Source organism: Harmonia axyridis, chromosome 2, assembly GCF_914767665.1.
Source record: "Harmonia axyridis chromosome 2, icHarAxyr1.1, whole genome shotgun sequence".
Classification (NCBI taxonomy): domain Eukaryota; kingdom Metazoa; phylum Arthropoda; class Insecta; order Coleoptera; family Coccinellidae; genus Harmonia; species Harmonia axyridis.
In genome coordinates, this window is record NC_059502.1 from 49,160,456 (window position 1) to 49,179,166 (window position 18,711).

Below are 18,711 nucleotides of genomic sequence, written 5' to 3' on the forward strand. Positions count from 1 at the left end.
CGGTAATAATATGCCATAAATTAAAAAATTATACAAGGGACATTAAGAACGCCCAAATAAAATCTATGATTATTTCAAACGAAACAAAAGTTATTAAAGGATGAATTTGGTTTAAACTTAGATTGTACAGGGTGGGCAAATAAGCGAGGTAAGCGGCTATATCTCAGGAACCACTCATCGTAGAGACTTGCGGTAAAAAATTTTACCACTAAAGTAAACAAAAGAAAACACTGGAAATTGTTTTGAAGTTCATACCTCCACCGCTAGGGGGCGTAATGGCTATCGTCGAGTAGAAAAATGAATTTTACTCGAAAAATTTTCATATTAAGTTGGAAAAAAAATATCATCACTGTAAACCTTGGAAAATTCTCTATCTGTTTGAATTGTCACTTTCGATTTTGCGACATCAAATAAGGCTGGGAGAAAGATAGAAATCTGACTGATTGAAATGTCTGTAACTTCAGTTTGGCTCAACATTTTTGAGCAAATTAGATCTTATTTGAGAGACAACATCTTGTTGATTAAGGAAAAAATATACTCATGATGAATTTGATTCAGCTGCTTCCGATAGGGAGCGCTAAGTCAGAAGTTCATTGTTTTGTTCATTTTTCTCTGAAATTTCAAATGTAATGATAGGATTTTCTTAACAGAAACAAAAATTTCATTGAATTCGCATGAAAAAACCTCAAGGTCGCAAAGCGATAATTTCAGGCGTTCTGAAGTTATGGCCGAAAGAAGATATTCTTCAACTGATGCACTGCGAAAAACCAAATTGAGTCTTCAAGTTCTAACAGAAACAGAAATCCCATCAAATTTGTATGAAAAAACCAAAAGGTCGCAAACATGGGTTCTGTAGTTATGGACGAAAAAAGACACAATTTAGTTTTTCAGTGCATCAGTTGAAGAATATCTTTTTTCGTCCATAACTACAGAACCCCTGAAGCTATCGCTTTGCGACCTTTTGGTTTTTTCATACAAATTTGATGGGATTTCTGTTTCTGTTAGAACTTGAATACTCAATTTGGTTTTTCGCAGTGCATCAGTTGAAGAATGTCTTCTTTCGGCCATAACTTCAGAACGCCTGAAATTATCGCTTTGCGACCTTCAGGTTTTTTCATGCGAATTCAATTAAATTTTTGTTTCTGTTAAGAAAATCCTATCAATACATTTGAAATTTCAGAGAAAAATGAACAAAACAATGAACTTCTGACTTAGCGCTCCCTATCGGAAGCAGCTGAATCAAATTCATCATGAGTATATTTTTTCCTTAATTAACAAGATGTTGTCTCTCAAATAAGATCTAATTTGCTCAAAAATGTTGAGCCAAACTGAAGTTACAGACATTTCAATCAGTCAGATTTCTATCTTTCCCCCAGCCTTATTTGATGTCGCAAAATCGAAAGTGACAATTCAAACAGATAGAGAATTTTCCAAGGTTTACAGTGATGATATTTTTTTTCCAACTTAATATGAAAATTTTTCGAGTAAAATTCATTTTTCTACTCGACGATAGCCATTACGCCCCCTAGCGGTGGAGGTATGAACTTCAAAACAATTTCCAGTGTTTTCTTTAGTGGTAAAATTTTTTACCGCAAGTCTCTACGATGAGTGGTTCCTGAGATATAGCCGCTTACCTCGCTTATTTGCCCACCCTGTACATATATATATATATATATCTTCAATTATATTTGAAATGAGAGAATGAACAATTTTACAAATTGACCATTCCAAAATTATAAGCAATTTCCCGGAATTTATAAAATTGTTCATTCCCTCATTTACTTATAATTGAAGATACATAAAATTGAAGTTTAAACCATATTAATCTTTCATTTTGAATAACTTTTCTTTTGTTTATAATAATATAGATTTTATTTGCATGTTCGTAATGCCCTTTCTTTAATTTTTTAATTTGTAAAAGATTTTGTACTTTTCAGTGTAGAGCCCTGAAGATGATTTCCAATTAAAATCAAAACTATTCAGCCTTTGTTTAAAAAGTGGTTTTGTTCTAAAAAACCTGACTCTTTTTTTCTATCAACCAGCAATTAGTGAATAACATAGTTATTTCAATATGATAACAATGAAATAATATACATATATACATCATTTTTTGTACTAAAAAAAGATTTTATTTTAATTAAAAGTCATATTATGTATGTTTTCTGACAGCTTCACGATTTCTGCTTCACATACTAATATCAGCATCTTCATCATCATCATCCTCCTCTTCACATTCCATCTCAAATAATTTTACTTTATGTCGGTTTGCTGACAATACAATTCCAACCTTCCTGCTTCCTGATACTGCTAGCTGTGATCCCATCATTTGAACATCTTTATATATCTTTGGATTCAAATAAGTACCATTAACTAATAATGGGCTGGGGTTATTGCACAAACTTTGAGTTAAAACGTTAATTTCACGAGTAAAGTATAAAGCTGCATCAATGGGAAATTGATACATTAATGATGTTCGGTTGGCTACATCTCTCAGTAAAAGAGAAATAATTGATGTGGAATAAACTTTTATATCACTTATTTCATATGTTATATTTGGTTCACCATATTCAATAAAGTTGAAATCACAACTTCTTGTATCACCATCTGAGTTTATTTGGAGTAAAATGATCTCATGTTTTGATTTTGGAAAAAAGTATATAATGGATTCTTCTCTATTAACACTTGTAATTTTGAGTTCTTCAGGTGAATTGACGCAATTAAATACATCGAATTTCATAAAATGTTTATGCATATTTTTTGATGTGAAGAACACTGACGATAAACTGTTTTCTAGTTTGCTGAATTGTTGAATTAATGAAAAATCTTTATTATGATCTAAGATAATTGAATCATATTTGAAGCAATTATTTTCAGCTAAAAAAGCAGACCATTCATTTTCTTCCATTTTTGAGGGCATTGTTAAAGAGTCATCTGATAAATACTGTCCTAATTTTTCCATCATAAAACCCTTTCCATTTCCTTCAATGTTATCAAAATTCTGAAAAAATTCTGCAATAAGAACCAATTCCTGCTGTGTCATCGCTTGTAATTCTGGCGGTTCCACCTCTTCCAAAAGAACCATCATAGCCCTATATAACCATCTGAAGAAGGACTTGTAATTAACAATGGACTGGTTTATTGTCTGATGCATTTCTCCTGCTTTTATGAGAAAAGCACCAGTAGATTTGATTGCTTCTGTGATTGTTCCTTCACATATATCAATGAACTGAAATTAAAACGAAACATTATTTAAGAAAATGATTATTGTACAACTACCAAGAGAAGATAATTATTTTCCAACAATTGTACAGTAAATCATGCAAAATTTTTTTGGCACATTGCTATGCTAGATTTGCAAAGGATTGTAGATACAGTATTTATCTTTTCAGTTTACATTTTTTACATTGATCAACCATCAATATTGAAAATTAATCAGCTAAGCATAAACTATAGTTTAAATAATTGTCTGAATAAATTGAGTTTTACTTGATAATCGTGAGAAGCAGAAACGAATTAGAAGCTTTAAATGTTCTATCATTAATGTTGTCATTGTTAACTCTTCATTTTCGTAGAAGAACGTAATTAATTCTTTGATTCACTTCAAATATCAAACCTCATTATGAAAGAACATTTTTTGCATCTATTTAATCTATTTATAAAAAAAAATCAGTCAAAAATTAGTTTTTATTTATGAGCAACAATTATGGAAATTTGGTTTAAGTGCTATTAAGATATATTTTACAGATGTGAAAAACTTTATTTGATAATATAGTTAAATTGATAATAGATTCGATATGAGGGGTAAAACGGACCTGTCTGTTAAGTCTACTTCAGTGGCGTACCCAAGGGGGGGATAAGGGGGATATTTCCCCCTCCAGGAGGAATATCCATTATAAGTCATAACTCTCAATAATTTTACCGTGCAAAAATTGAATCAAAGAATTCATCAACCAGCGGTTATATCAAAGGGCTCGATCTGTCGTCGCCACAATCATTACATATATATTGATGATAAACAATCCCGTAAAAATGAATGAGATCTTGAAGTAAAAGTTCCGAACTACTTGAATTGAATCGGCAGCACCCCTGATATCAATTTCTCAATTTTTTTAGGACCCTAAAGTAAATAAATAATACCATATTTTATCTAAGTATCCCTTTGTCGGTACTTCGGATTCCATTACTTGCTGCGTTAACATTTTCACTCACAAAGATAGATCAGTAGGTTTAGTATATTCTGTTGCAGGATCTCGAAACTAATCAAAATTATGAGTAAGCAAAGTTCTTTAGAAAACTTCATCGAAATAATGAAAATTGAAGCAGGCGAATCTTTAAGTTTTATGCCTTTGAATACAACAGTTGATGCTTCGACAGGTGAACATTGTAACGGGCTACATTACAAATTAAATTCAACTGAATAAGACAGTTGATGAAAATCTGGGCGTACGCCAATGCGTATCTTCGTGAATGTGTACTCGATACAGTGAAACTGTCAGATCATTTATATTCCTGGTTTCTTTGAATGTTATAGCAGTTATCGCAGCGAAATTTAAAAAATTGTTTTCCTCTATTATATTCATAAAACCTTCAAAAAAAGTTTTTCTTTTTGGTATTTTTTCTTCAATAAATTCCTAATTGGTCTTCCTGATAAACGCTGAAAGTTTGATTATTACATTGAGAGTCCTTCATCAAAAGACAGCCCAACATCATCGTCAATTGTCAGCTTACAAGCCGAAGTATTTTATTCCCATTCTGTTGAAGAACTGTCAGACCTTAGTTCTTATCAACTTCGGTGGAGGAACATTGGCTCAGTATAGAGCTAGGACTTATCTCTTCAGGGAAGTAATTTGTGAATTTGAAAAATTACATTCTTTATTCTTGTAAATTTATAAATTTCGGATTCACTTATATTTCCTTTCCCCTTACTGATACTACTGCTTAGATTTGAGGTATTACAATGTAAATAATCATGTGGACCTTTACTAGAAATAATAATAAAGCTATTATTATTATTCAAACTTACATAATAATGGTTTTGATTGAACACAACTTATTATTTCTTCTTTCAACAGGAAATATATCGAAAAATATATACCAAATAATAATCAATATAAAAAATTTTTATGAATATGTAGCGACGGGATTCGAACCTGGGTAATTCATTCCGAAATCTTAATAAAAATTTCAAAAATCCATATTTCTCACAATATATTTCCAATTTCATCATTGTGTATCAAAAAGTTCCTGAATAATATATATTTTCAAACCAGGATGATCGCAGAAGTGTGGGAACTGATATTTGTAGCGAATTTCATGCAGATAACTGTTATAATTTCCGAGACAAGTTCAGGACGGCGCCGGCGAGCGGACTAAATATTTTTATATGATTCTACACATTCCAAAATATAAACTATGAAAATTTTGGGGTACTTACATTATACATATGTCGCATTCTGACCATTCCTCGAAGTTCTGCTAAATGATATGTAATACATTGACCATATTTAGTTACATACTTCAGCAGTAATTCTTGCATAGTGGAATAACTCACTTCAATACCTTCACCGAATTTTTCCAATCCTTTCTTAGTAAGATCATGGAGTAGAAATTCCTGCATGTTTTGTGAATATTTACCAAACATCAATAAATCCATGAATTCAGCAGCAAGACCACCTTCAGGACATTTACTAGCATATTTTGATAGCTTATTGTCCATTTCTATTAAGATAGATTCCCAACTTTCCTTCATATTACGTATACTTCCTCGTATAACTTCTAATAAATATGTTAACTGAACACATTTATGAGCAACAGAATATATTTCTTTTGTTTTTGATTTGATGATTTCAGAATTAATTAATATAATTTTAATATTACATTTTTCGTCTTTGACTATCACAGAAAGTTTACTCAGATCTTCTGTAAACAATATATTTTCGACTGAACATCTAACTCCTAAATAATCTTTCATGTTAAGTACTACAAAAGGATGCTCTCCAAACACATGGAGAGTTACTTCTCCATCTTTAGTCCCAACTGCAAGTATATTGAGATCATACTGTTCATGCAAAAGACTAGGTCTTTGTCTCTTTTTAGGTGATCGAATATTATCTTCAGCATACATTAAAGGTGGTGCAGCTAAGTATATGGATGACAAGTCCTAGGAATATAATGATATGAACCCATTCATTTTTAATTAAAAAATTGTAATTACTTACAATATATTCCATATAATTATTATGCTCATCTCCACTTGAATATAGAGGCTTATCTTGAGATTTATTTTTATGCTTACTCTTCTCTTGTACCCAAGACATATAAGAAATTTTCTTTTTCGTTGCTATAAACTTACAGACAGCTTTATTCTCAATACTAATGATCCAAATATCACCTGAAAATGTATATTATTTGAAAACGGATGCCAATCGATTGTAAATTGATCTAATTATTTTCATTTATTTCAATAAAATATTCGAGCATTCAATTTTTAATTATATACAGTCGATTGCTTATATTTTACTCAATAGCTGTCTCAGTTAATATTGTTGAGTTATCTGGGACATATATACAGAGGGGCAAAATACGAACTTTTGAGACTTCTCATAAAAGGGAAGGTAGAGGATCGAACGAATTTCAGCGCAGCATTCAAGATTGGCCGGTCGGGCAGACAGAATCGAATTAGAGTATGGATTAATCATCAGTGAGTCAAACCTCATAATTTGAGAAAATTACAGATATTGTGACAAAATGAGAGAGCGATCTGTTCAGACAAAGTGCGCTCAATAATGAAGGCTATAAAATTCAAATGGGGCTATACTGGATAGAGGTTTTTCAATATGAAATCGAATAAATAAATTCTGTATATATTTATTATCCAAAAATACAAATTCAAGAAAATAGTTAATAAATCAATATGGATCTTGTTTGTTGTTGTCACCAAGTTTTTGTGGCGAAGTCTAATTCTCTCGTTCCGATAGATGCTCATCATTCTCCTCTAGAGTTTTCTCTAATTTTGTCATCAAGACAGCTTAAAGATAATATGAACGGTGTTGGTTCCAAGAGATTCAATTTCAGAAAAGCTAACCGTTTGTTGCTCTATGACTATCTGCTGGATGCTAATTGAGATTTCTTGACTGAATATGATGATTTTAATTTGGCCTGTGAGCGATTTTATGAAAACTAGAATTGCATTCTGTCAGCATGGGTTCCCAAAATAGATAGGAGGTCTGTATACACAGGTGAAATTATTTTTAGATTAAAAGACAAGGATAGATGTCGATATAGCTATAGAGGGTGTTTAAAATTAAATCGGCACAATACTAACTCCGTTATTATTGATGCTACGATGTCGTTTAAATGGGCAAACTAGTAGCATTTTCAGTGGTCATCTCAAGTCGCGTTGTCATAATATTTCATAAAATGATATTTTTTTCAATGGAACACCCTATATTTTTTCATGCATTTCGATTCGTAATAACATTCTCAACAACAAAGCTCATTTGACTTTTTTCGTAAAGGTGAAAATAAGACAGTTTTATTAATAGGAAACATTCATGACAAACTGATTTGATAAAGCGCTATAAAATATCGTATAAATGGTCACCGCCTTCTTGTTGAACACATATTTGGGCCCTTCTATTGACACTATTGAATCACAAAATGAATGCGGCTAGCAGAATGGCTTTAAGAAGGAAATTATCGTTTTGTCTCTTAATATCAAATAGCTTAGTAGTGTCGATTGAGTGGTGCTACATGATGATCACGGGTTTCACGAGTTCACATCCCAGCGCACTTTTTTCTTTTTACTGTCTTATTTTGCTATTAGTAACAAAATATTGTCATTCGTATAAGTACAAAAAATGGTTGTTAGGACAATCATGAAGTTTATTCGACGAAACAAATAAATTTTTTGTACTAGTGAAAGAAATAAATATTTCAAAATAAGTCGCTTATTTTCCATTTTAGGAAGTAAGGTGCTTTGGCTTAACAAAAAATTTAATTTCATGTGAACTCCTTAGAGGTACGCCAGGTTTATTTGAGAATTCTTTTCCTACATAATATTATATGTTTTCAATTTGATTGCCCTCACTGCTAACCTCAATTGGTTTCCACGTTCCGAGGCTGCCTGTTCGAAATGTAACCATGTTCTACTTTGTTTTCCGCATACTGACATACTTCGATTTTCGCCACTGTTCAGAATGTGTAATAATTAAATAAATAAATAATTATATTAGGATTGACATACGTTTTGGGATTTTTGTACAATCCCCAAACGTCTCAGTTATCATGCTAATTTACTCATTTGATTAATTAACTGTTTTTTTGAACTTCTAGTATTGACCATTTTTTTTATTTTTTGGTTGATATAATAATTTTTTGTCATATTGAAAATAAATGTATTGAAACATATATAACAAGTTCCTAGCTCTTTTCTTCTTGAGAATTATTGAGTTTGAGGCCAGACATACTTGAATTTGACCACAGATTCAGCAAACCTTATTATTTAATACTACTCGCTCTGCTCGCCGAAGGGGCTCCGCCCCTTGGACCCCGTCACTATGCCGGTAGATCCTTCACTGGGTATCCCTCTAGGAAATGAAAGATTTTTTTCGGAAACCTTGTATTGTTAGCTGATTTTAGACGATTCACTCGGTATCCTATGCTGATTCTAGGGTAGAATTCTATATGACTTCTTTCCTAGAACACACCATTTCGCCCTTGCTCACATGAAAATATATATATATATATAATCTTTATCCCATTTGTTACCTTTCGGTGTATGGGTTTCATTATCTACATTTTCTATCTTAACAATAACTTAAAATAATTCTAATTTGATTCAATAAATTTCTTCCATTCTGTCCTATTTGATGTCATCATCTCAGCTTCCCTGACGCTTTTCCCTCTCTTTTTTATTTCCTCTTCTATCATATCCTCCCATGTTTGTTGCGGTCTTCCCCTTTTTGCCTTTTTCTCGACTTTTGCCTCCCATATTTGTTTGATTGGTCTCTCCTCTTCCATACGATGTAAGTGTCCCCACCATCCCAACTGCCTCTCACCCACAAACCTTTCCAATGATTTTATCCCCAATTCACCTCTTATGTCCTCATTTCTCCTTCTGTCCATCCTTGTAACCCCCTTCACTCCTCTCAAAAATTTCATTTCCACTGCCTGTAGTTTACTCCTCATTCTCTTTGTTGTGTTCCAAGTTTCACATCCGTACGATAGAACCGGTCTGAATATCGACTTGAACACGGTCATTTTAGTTTTCTCTTCGACTTCAGTTCTTCTTAGGAATTTCTTATTAATTGCGTGGTATAATCTTCCGGCTTTTTCAATTCTCTCGTTAATCTCCCTTTCTTGGCTTCCCGTATTTTCTATGTTCACTCCTAAATATCTGAAACATTCCACCTTTTCAACTTCCTCTCCCTCAATTTCCAATCTCCAATCATCCTCCCGTTCATCGTTCACTTCACATGAAAATATTTGATTTCTATTTTCAATTACTGTCTGCTAATATTATTGCGTTAGTTCTCATAGTTTTCAAAATATTAAGAAAAAACCGTAAAAAAGAGAGAATTTCCATAGTCACTATCACGTGAATTATTTTCACTGTGAATATCCTATGCGTATACTCAATTCACTTTCACAAACTAGAATGATGTTGGAATATCGTGCATATCTTGAATTTGAAAAATATCATCACAGGGTGTTTCAAATATTGTGCCAAAAATTGTGAACAAAATTTGATCATAACTTTCGATTTTCAAATCAGAACCCTATTTTTTTTGTGATTTCGATGAATTCTACGGTAAAAATAAGGGTAGTGTTCAAACATGATTATGCTCTCAAATTCAATAATTCAAGAGTTATTCCAGATTTTATGAATTTATGTTATACGTAGGGTCAATTTCATTCAATCTGTTTCTAGAGTGCGTTTCAAATATTCAATTATTTCAAAGTGACAGGTGTACTCATTATTGAATCTAGTAGATTATAATTTGACGATATGAATCCCCGTTATTCAAATAATGAAATTCTGGATCTATTCCATATCCACGGTGAATGTAACAGAATTGTTTCGAGAACTTGTCGAGCATTCAATCAGAAATATCCACACTTATCACCAATTGACGAGAAGATAATTCGGAAGGATGTTTCAAACTTTCTGTTACTCCCTTTTCATCACCACGCTGATTTTTTCCTGAATTCATAAAATGTATTCTACCGCTTTTTCATATCAATAGAATTGGCACACAGGAGTCCTGCATGATTTTATTTCATTTGGTAGGTAGAGGTTTTTTTCTTCTAGGTAGGTACTCCATCCAGTATAATGGATATTCATGAAGTATGCAACATCCTTTCAAGAAGATGAGGAAATTTCTGATTCAAAATTTGATGAGTTCTACCAATAATTCTAATGCATTCATCGTGAATATGGAATAAGATATTTATAATACAAGTGCAGAACTTATTGTTATTCTTCCAAGAGTTCAAAATGACCGAGTGGTAGAATGAGCCTTCTGTACGAGTTTTAAACATTATGTTCCCGAATTCACTGCCTTTTTATTGAAATTGACGGAAATTTCCATAAATATCTATTAGTGATTTTTGCATTGAAAAATGTTGGTTGGTAGAACAGTTTTCTTGCCACATAATTAGAGAAAAGTATATCCAGAATTTTGTCATTTGAATATCGGAAATTCAATTCGTGAAATCAAATTAGTGAAGCTTTGATAATGAAAATACCTGTCACATGTAAAGTAATTAGATATTTAAATTTCTATGGTCATAGAGTATTATTGCTAGTCTGTCTGGAAACAGTTCGAATAAAATTGACCCTACGTATAACATAAATTCATAAAATCTCAAATAACTCTTGAATTATTGAATTTGAGAGCATAATCACGTTTGGACACTACCCTTATTTTTTACCGTAGAATCCAGCGAAATCACAAAAAAATAGGGTTCTGATTTGAAAATCGAAAGTTATGATCAAATTTTGTTTACAATTTTTGGCACCCTGTGATGATATTTCTCAAATTCAAGATATGCACGATGTTCCAACATCATTTTAGTTTGAGAAAGTGAATTGACATAGGCATAGGATATTCACAGTAAAAATAATTCAGGTAATTGTGACTAAGGAAATTCTCTCTTTTTTACGGTTTTTCCTTGATATTTTGAAAACTATGAGGACTAACACAATAATTTTAGCAAAGAGTAATTGAGAATGGAAATCTCGATAATATCTGAGACATAAAATGAAGAAAAAGTTTGTTTTGAAAAAAATTTTTTTAATTCTTATATAACCGGAAGCGCCTGAACTTCGAAAATATTTTAGCTGAACAATGTCATATTCCGAAATATTAGATTTAGGCGTACAACTTTGCTCCTGCCGTTGGGCAATAGCTGGCTGTAACGGTAAGTGATAGTCGAAATAAATATATCGTAGATGTCATACAATGAGTTTAGTTATTTGTGAACATAACGCCATCGACATGTTAGTCGATTTGTGTCTGCATCATAAAGTTATTCACGATTATCCATGTCAGCTTACGAGTCAAATTCTCGTCATTTGAGGGAGGTTTTAATTTTCTACTGAAATATGAATAAATCTGCGGCTGAGGCTCATCGAATGCTCTCAAATACCTATGGTGAGGCCGCTATTAGTGAAAGAACGTGCCGAGAGTGGTTTCAACGCTTCAAGAATGGTGATTTTGATGTCGAAGACCAGCATCGCGGTGGAAGAGAGAAGGTTTTTGAAGATGCAGAATTGGAGGCAATACTTGATCAAGACTCATTTCAAACGCAACAATAATTGACAGGATCATTAAGCCTACAAGCCATTTCAAAACGCCTGAAAGTCATAGGAATGATTCAGAAACAAGAAAAGTGGGTGCCGTACGAGTTGAAGCCGGGAGGTGTTTGAACGGAGTTTGTTCGTTTGTGAACAGCTGCTTTCGAGGCAAAGACGGAAGGAATTTCTGCATCGGATTGGGACTGGAGACGAAAAACGGGTTCATTACGATAGTCCCAAGCACATAAGATCATGTGGATATCCCGGCCATGCTTCCACGTCGACGGCTAAACCGAATATTCTCGGTTCTAAGGTCATGCTCAGTATTTGGTGGGGCCAGCTCGGTGTAGTGTATTATGAGTTGTTAAAACCGACTGAAACGATCACAGGCGATCGTTATCGAACGCAATCAATGCGTTTGTGTCGAGCATTGAGAGACAAACCGCCGCAATACGACGAGAGAGTAGATGAATGGATTCTATTGCATGACAATGCTCGACTCCATGTTGCGAAAGTCAAGATATACTTGAAAGAGTTGAAATGGGAATTCCTACCCCACCTGACGTATTCTCCAGACGTTGCTTCCTCGGATTATCACTTGTTTCGATCAATAGCACACAGCCTGGCTGACCAGCACTTCCTATCTTATGAAGAATTAAAAACTTGGATCGATTCGTGGATCGCTTCAAAAGATGACCAGTTTTTTCAATTCGTACGCTGCCCGAAAGATGTGAGAAAGTATAGTGACCAGCGATGGGCAATATTTCGAATCATAAATGTATAACCAGTGTTTTACAATAAAGCCTCAAATTTCGGTAAAAAAATGTGTACGCTTATGTATTTGTTATATTATAATATATTTATTTACTTATCACGGTTTTAGCCATTCAGGTAGAAATTAAAAAAAAAAATAGTAAATCTATTGTTTCATATGAAAAAAAAAGAAGACAATTGGCAAGTATAACACAAAATCTAATTTGGTCTGTGAACCCCTTGAAAACCTTGTAATCACAGCGTCCTCGTCATCATCAATGTCCCTGTATATGTTCAGGAGGACTATACTGAATTCGATGTCAATATCGAAAAAACCAGAATAACACCATATGAACTACCATTTATTCATTTCGAAAATAAACTTGCCGAATTTTCTGCTCGAATAGCTGTGCGAAAATTATGAGTTTCCATACAGTTTTATAATACGTCATAATCTCAAACAATCTATTAATATGAATTTCCACCAAGTAAAAAACCGATCCCATCAAGAAGATCTGGCATACAGGCAACGTTGCAGATTATTTCGCATCTGAGTCCAGCGTTACCGTTCGTACGATAATTATCGTTTTGTACGATAATTTGCTGATCGGTACTATGTACGATAATAGCGTTTTGTACGATCATTTCAGTGTACCTATCATTTGAGTTGAAATTTCCATAGATACTAAAAATATAATGAAACTGAGTATGGCCAGATTTAGTAGAAATTTTCTTTTTTAGTAGATTTTTCGCATTTTCATGAAGTTTTTAGTAGGAAGAAATCATTTGGTAGATTTTAGTAGTTTTAAAAAATCTAACCGAAACGGTTGGGAAAGTCTAGACTTTAGAATGTTCCGATGAATCAATTCATAGTTCATTGGGGTTCTACGTTCTACGTGGATCTAGAAGAACGAACCTACTTAAACATAATAAAATCATAAAATTTCTTTTCTGGCTGTCGGTTGAAAATAAATACAAAGAATCATGGAATATCCGAAGGGTAGGTGCCTCATTAAAAACAGATGGTGTTCAAACTTCAGTTGAAAATATACCATTATCTCATATTTGGTATTCTATTTAGTGAAAAAAAATTGTTTGTAACAGGTATTTCATTGACATATTTGAGTGGCTGAATATTTCAGATTTGAATATATTCATTTCACACAACAAAATCGTTTTTTTGATGACCCTTATTTCATAGAGAATTTTTACGAAAATATTTCTTCGTATTTCCAATCAATTCAAGTATTTAGATTCATATTATTTTATAATATGTGGATATGGGATCAAATGTTCAATTGTTGAAAGCACATAACAAAGACCATCAAAAATATACTGCTATTTCAATTGAAAAGGGCGTATCTGCAAAAAAGCACACTAGAGATATTTAATTGAATTAATATGAAAAAGAAATACATGACAATGCATGTTAAATAAATTCATTAATTTTAATTCAGAAAGACTATTGAAGTCAAATATAATTATCAAAATAAATTTGTTACTTGAAATCGTACTTACAAACTTCAACCCTAAGTATATGTATAGGTATCATTAAATAATAGGATCCTTGAATTATTTCCGAAAAACGTATTTTTCATTAGTATTTCAGATTCAATTTCGAAACGTATCTGGTACCTCGAACACCCATATTCAAAGAATTTTGTATTTGGGTATTGTTTATTCGGTTTCCTTTACATCTTTGTCGACGATTGCATGTTTTTTGCAATATTCTAAGTTATTTGGGAAAAGAACTTGTATGAAATTGAGTAATTTTCAACAAAAAAAAAACACAAAAATAACAGAAACAATTTTCACGATGTTATAAGTAAAATTCGATCCATTCTTTCACGATTTCCTTAAAAAATTTCTTGTTTTATTTTCGAATCTGTACGCATCTCTACTATCTATCCTATTCATAAAGTAAAATTTAACCATGAGAGACATTAGAATAAGGTGTATTCTGAATAAAGTGAAAATACCGACAATCTGTGAATAGGAAAATACAGGTTCTCTGATCTTGTCTGATAATTAATTAATTATTCATTAACCGTTTTGTCTAAATAAAAAATATATTACTTAATCGATACATTGCTTGTTTTTTCATCCTTTTCCACAAATTGTCATATTCTCGCAAAAATTTCCTTTATTTCGAATGTGTACGATAAAATCAGTGGGATACGATAATATGTACGATAAAATACGATGATTTTAAACACGCGGTACGATATTTTAGGCTTGTCGACCTGGCAACGCTGCATCTGACAGACTTCACGTATTAAACGTGATGGCCGCCGCCATATATAAACAATGGATAAAACCATCGATTTTGACGAAAAAAAGGCATTTTTATTTCAGGGAAAGCTTGAAATGTGATTAATTAATCATTTCTTACGAGAATCAGTTAATAAAATACAAGAAAACTAGCTATTAATGTGGATAACCTCACCTTCATTAGGCCAATTTCCCAAATAAAAAAAAAACTAGCTGGATTAAGGAATTTATGAAAGGGGATTCGTGATCTAAGATCCACAATAAGTAAGTCTGCAAAATTTCATCACTTTTGAATCATTATTAAAATTAATTCTATATAGTAAACATTGTTTTTCTTTTCAGAAGATGGATTATTTTCGTTTGGATGAATAATTATACAGGATATTTATTTGTCGAATATCAATTAGAAGTATCTAGAGATGTTGGACCAATTCAAGTCTGAAAATTGAGATTAAAGCTTCAAATTATTAACTAATTTGTAAAGAAATACACAATATTTGATCAACAATTATATAGGGTGTATATATATTTGAAGTAGTAATTAGACATTTTGAAATCTGAAATTCTCATTTCTCTAGAAATGGCAATTCCTTTCTTCTTTGAAAAATTTGGGAAAAATGCATAATCAAAATGTGAGAGTTATTATCAGTCAATAGAAATACTACCTGAAAAAGAAACTGCATTCAATGTTTATTTTCAGTTTTGACAAATATTGAATTTACATAATCATTCGATAAGATCTATGAAAAGACCTACAGTGAAATTTTGTTTTAGGAATATTCAGTATAGCTATAATAAACTAAAAAGGGGCAGAATGAATAGATCTACCTTTCAAAAACCCATGGCTAATGTTGCCTTACAAGCAATCGTAATCATATCAGTAACATCTTTGAGAAATCAGGTTATTAGAATTCCCTCATTTCCGAGGTTCATCAATACTTTTTCAGTTGAGCAACAAATTATTCTTCTATTTCATAATTTATTAAGAAATACAAGGAAGGACACCTTTTGAAATCTAAAAATTTGGTTAATAGTAGGTTATTTTCCATAATTTATAATATTGAAAGACCAATTGGACATTCCTGAAGAACTAAGACGTTTTTAGAATCTGAAAATTGTATCGATGAATTTTGCATACTTTTCTGTTCCATATTTCTTGAAGGTATATGGACAAAAATGATTTTTGTGGGTTCTGGTGAATGATCAAAGGGATACAGGTAACAATTTCATTAATACCAGTCGAGATGTAGTTATCATAGATAAAAAATAATATAGAAATTTCACTAGATAATTCTGATTCAGTGGAGGACAGCTGAATTAAAGCTTAATCGTGATGGTTCGTTACGTTATAGAGCAAGCTTGTAGCTCTGGGTTTCACTCAGAAGTAAATTGAACAGGGAAATATATATAGTAAATGAAATTTTGACAGATATTAGTTAAAAAAGATCAACAATTGAGCATTGTATTTACATAAAATCAAAAAATAACTTGCTAACTGTTGTTGCATTGTACGTGGTTGACTTTTTTGTTTTAACAAATGTTAATTCTGAATGAATATATCTGATAGAAAATTTAAGTGGTAATTTCATCATAAAGAATTCAGGGAAAGCTAAAAATGTTTAGGGATGAATATCACTAGAAATTATGAAAAAGGTAGTATAGTAATTGTTTATATTCTTCAAGTATGTATTGCAATAATTCAGCATGTCTAATTGTAAACATATGAAAACTTAATTGAAATTTGATTCAACAAAAGAGAGTTGTAATGATGAACCATATAAGAAATTAATAGGTTTATTAACGTCTTTAGCAGTATTAACTAATCCTGATAAAGCATACTCTGTTAATCTCTTGAGTCAATTTAATAATTATCTCATTATTGAACACTGAAAAAGTGCAAAATTCATTTCAAGATGCAAGTATAAAGTATTTTATTGAATTGCTGGAAAATTTATACCAATTTCGAAAGTAACTGCCATGTCAAAATTCTTCATATACTGAATGATCCTTCAAATTTTATTTCTGTTGTAACATTTTGACTAGTAATTCAAGTGAAAAATTTGAACTGATTTTATATATGTATATAGTATAGCTATAAATGAACAACCTGAAAAGAGACAGAATGAATAGACTTGCCTTTCGAATACCCATGGCTTATGTTACCTCATAAGCAAATTTAATATCTAGGTAGAACCTTTTTGAGAAATCAGGTTATAAGTTTGAGAGTCTCTTAATTTCCAAGGTTTCAGTTGAACGACAAATAATATTATGATAATATAACAGGGTATATATGGTTGAAATTATTCGTATGAAAGATTTCACAACGATTTGATTTCTTCATTATAAATTCAACAGCACTGCACTCAAATTCTTCAAAAACTGATAGGTAACTTATATTTTTGCACTCTTCAGTCGTAAAAGTGTATATTTTAAATATTCCAAAAACACATGGAAATTTTTGAATGTCATCTGACTAACTTGGCTCTTTTTCCAGTAATAAAGCCAATTGTGAATTATCTATAAGGAGTTTTTCTATCTGTTTAATACATGATCAGATGAAGCTTCTGTTCTCTTTTGTAGTTCCATCTTCTGTCGCAATAGATTCAAATTCTCACGAAAGAGAATGTAGTTTTATAGTTTGTGGAAAATAAACGAAAAATTCCTGAAATAAAGTAACATTCATATCCAATTGAATGATACAAACACTTAAAACAAACCTGAATTGAGGAAAATGCATTCGATGATATCAATGTTCATTTCCAAATTTTGACAAATATCTATCGAATTTTCGATTCGCCGAAAACTTTGCATTTTATCTGTCGGCATTTATTTAAATATTGAATAACAATTTTGGAAACTGCAAACTTTTTCAAGAACTTTCATATATCGAAATGGAATATTTATTATTAACATGACACTGACAGCCAAATTGTCCACAGATACCACAGAAATATGGGACTTGAAATGTCAAAATGATCCGAAACACCCCGTATACTCGAAAACCGCGGGGAGAATCGAAGGTTTGGGATTTTTCCCGGGATCTCCAGACGATTTTGAGGGGGGTCTTATTCTTGTCATTTTTGCTCTAGATGGTCCCGTTTGGGCTGTGATTTTACGTTTAAAGTTTGACGTATATGTGCAAGCGGTTTTATATATACTTAGATTCCCGGCTCAAAATTTCATACATGACAAAATGATAGAGCGATCTGCTCATTGAAAAATTTTTCAGAATGTAATGGCATTAAAGAGTTTAATAACTCAAAAATGAAGAATCCAGAACTGTTGCCAAGAATGTTTCAACACAGCACTGACATCCTATCAGCATTCTCATTACTATGGTCAATAAGCAACATTATTACTTTCCTTTACATTTCATATTTTGTATATTTCCAAACAAATTAAAAAGATTTGCTAAACCCTAACTAAAGGCTACTTCAGCTTATGAATAACCTACCATTGTCATAAGCTATAGCTAAAACATTTCCGTCTGGTCTAAAAGTTATACATTCCACATTGACATTTTTACTAGGAGGACTCAATATCCAAGCTCTCGCCCAAGTGAGTCGATGAAGAGCTACTTCACCTGAAATTTTTGAATTGATAAATATTCCGTTCAAATTTGTGGAATACTGCATATACCTTTCGTAGTTGAATATGCTACTAAATCCATTCGGTCATTCCAGACCATATGATCTATTTCATAAGGTAAATTTTTCTCTTCTAATTGCTTAATTATAGGAAGCATTTTTATTTAAGATTAATAATTGTAATTTAAATAAGGTTTAAAGCACAGAACACTAAATATTTAAAGGTTTGTTTATGAATTACCTATCACAGAATCACAGATCTAAAAAATTTACTATCAATTTGAATTTAGTTGATGATCA

General features: G+C 31.9%; 1 protein-coding gene across 1 annotated transcript; it reads right to left on the reverse strand.

Moving 5' to 3' along the window:
• Nucleotides 1-2,100: 2,100 nt before the first annotated feature.
• LOC123672109 (anaphase-promoting complex subunit 4) lies at nucleotides 2,101-18,705 on the reverse strand. Its single transcript, XM_045606100.1, has 5 exons — nucleotides 18,464-18,705; nucleotides 18,279-18,407; nucleotides 6,219-6,391; nucleotides 5,435-6,160; nucleotides 2,101-3,226 (listed from the first exon to the last, which is right to left on the reverse strand). The coding sequence occupies exons 1-5, from the start codon at nucleotides 18,567-18,569 to the stop codon at nucleotides 2,186-2,188; spliced, it is 2,175 nt and encodes a 724-aa protein (XP_045462056.1). The 5' UTR covers nucleotides 18,570-18,705; the 3' UTR covers nucleotides 2,101-2,185.
• Nucleotides 18,706-18,711: the final 6 nt, after the last annotated feature.

Coding starts and splice junctions, on each gene's coding strand:
- LOC123672109 (XM_045606100.1), bottom strand. CDS start 18,569: ATGCTTCCTATAATTAAGCAATTAGAAGAGAAAAATTTACCTTATGAA. Junction 6,392..18,278: donor AGCTATAGCTTATGACAATG/GTAGGTTATTCA, acceptor ATACATTTTCAG/GTGATATTTGGATCATTAGT. Junction 3,227..5,434: donor GAATGCGACATATGTATAAT/GTAAGTACCCCA, acceptor TTTTAATTTCAG/TTCATTGATATATGTGAAGG.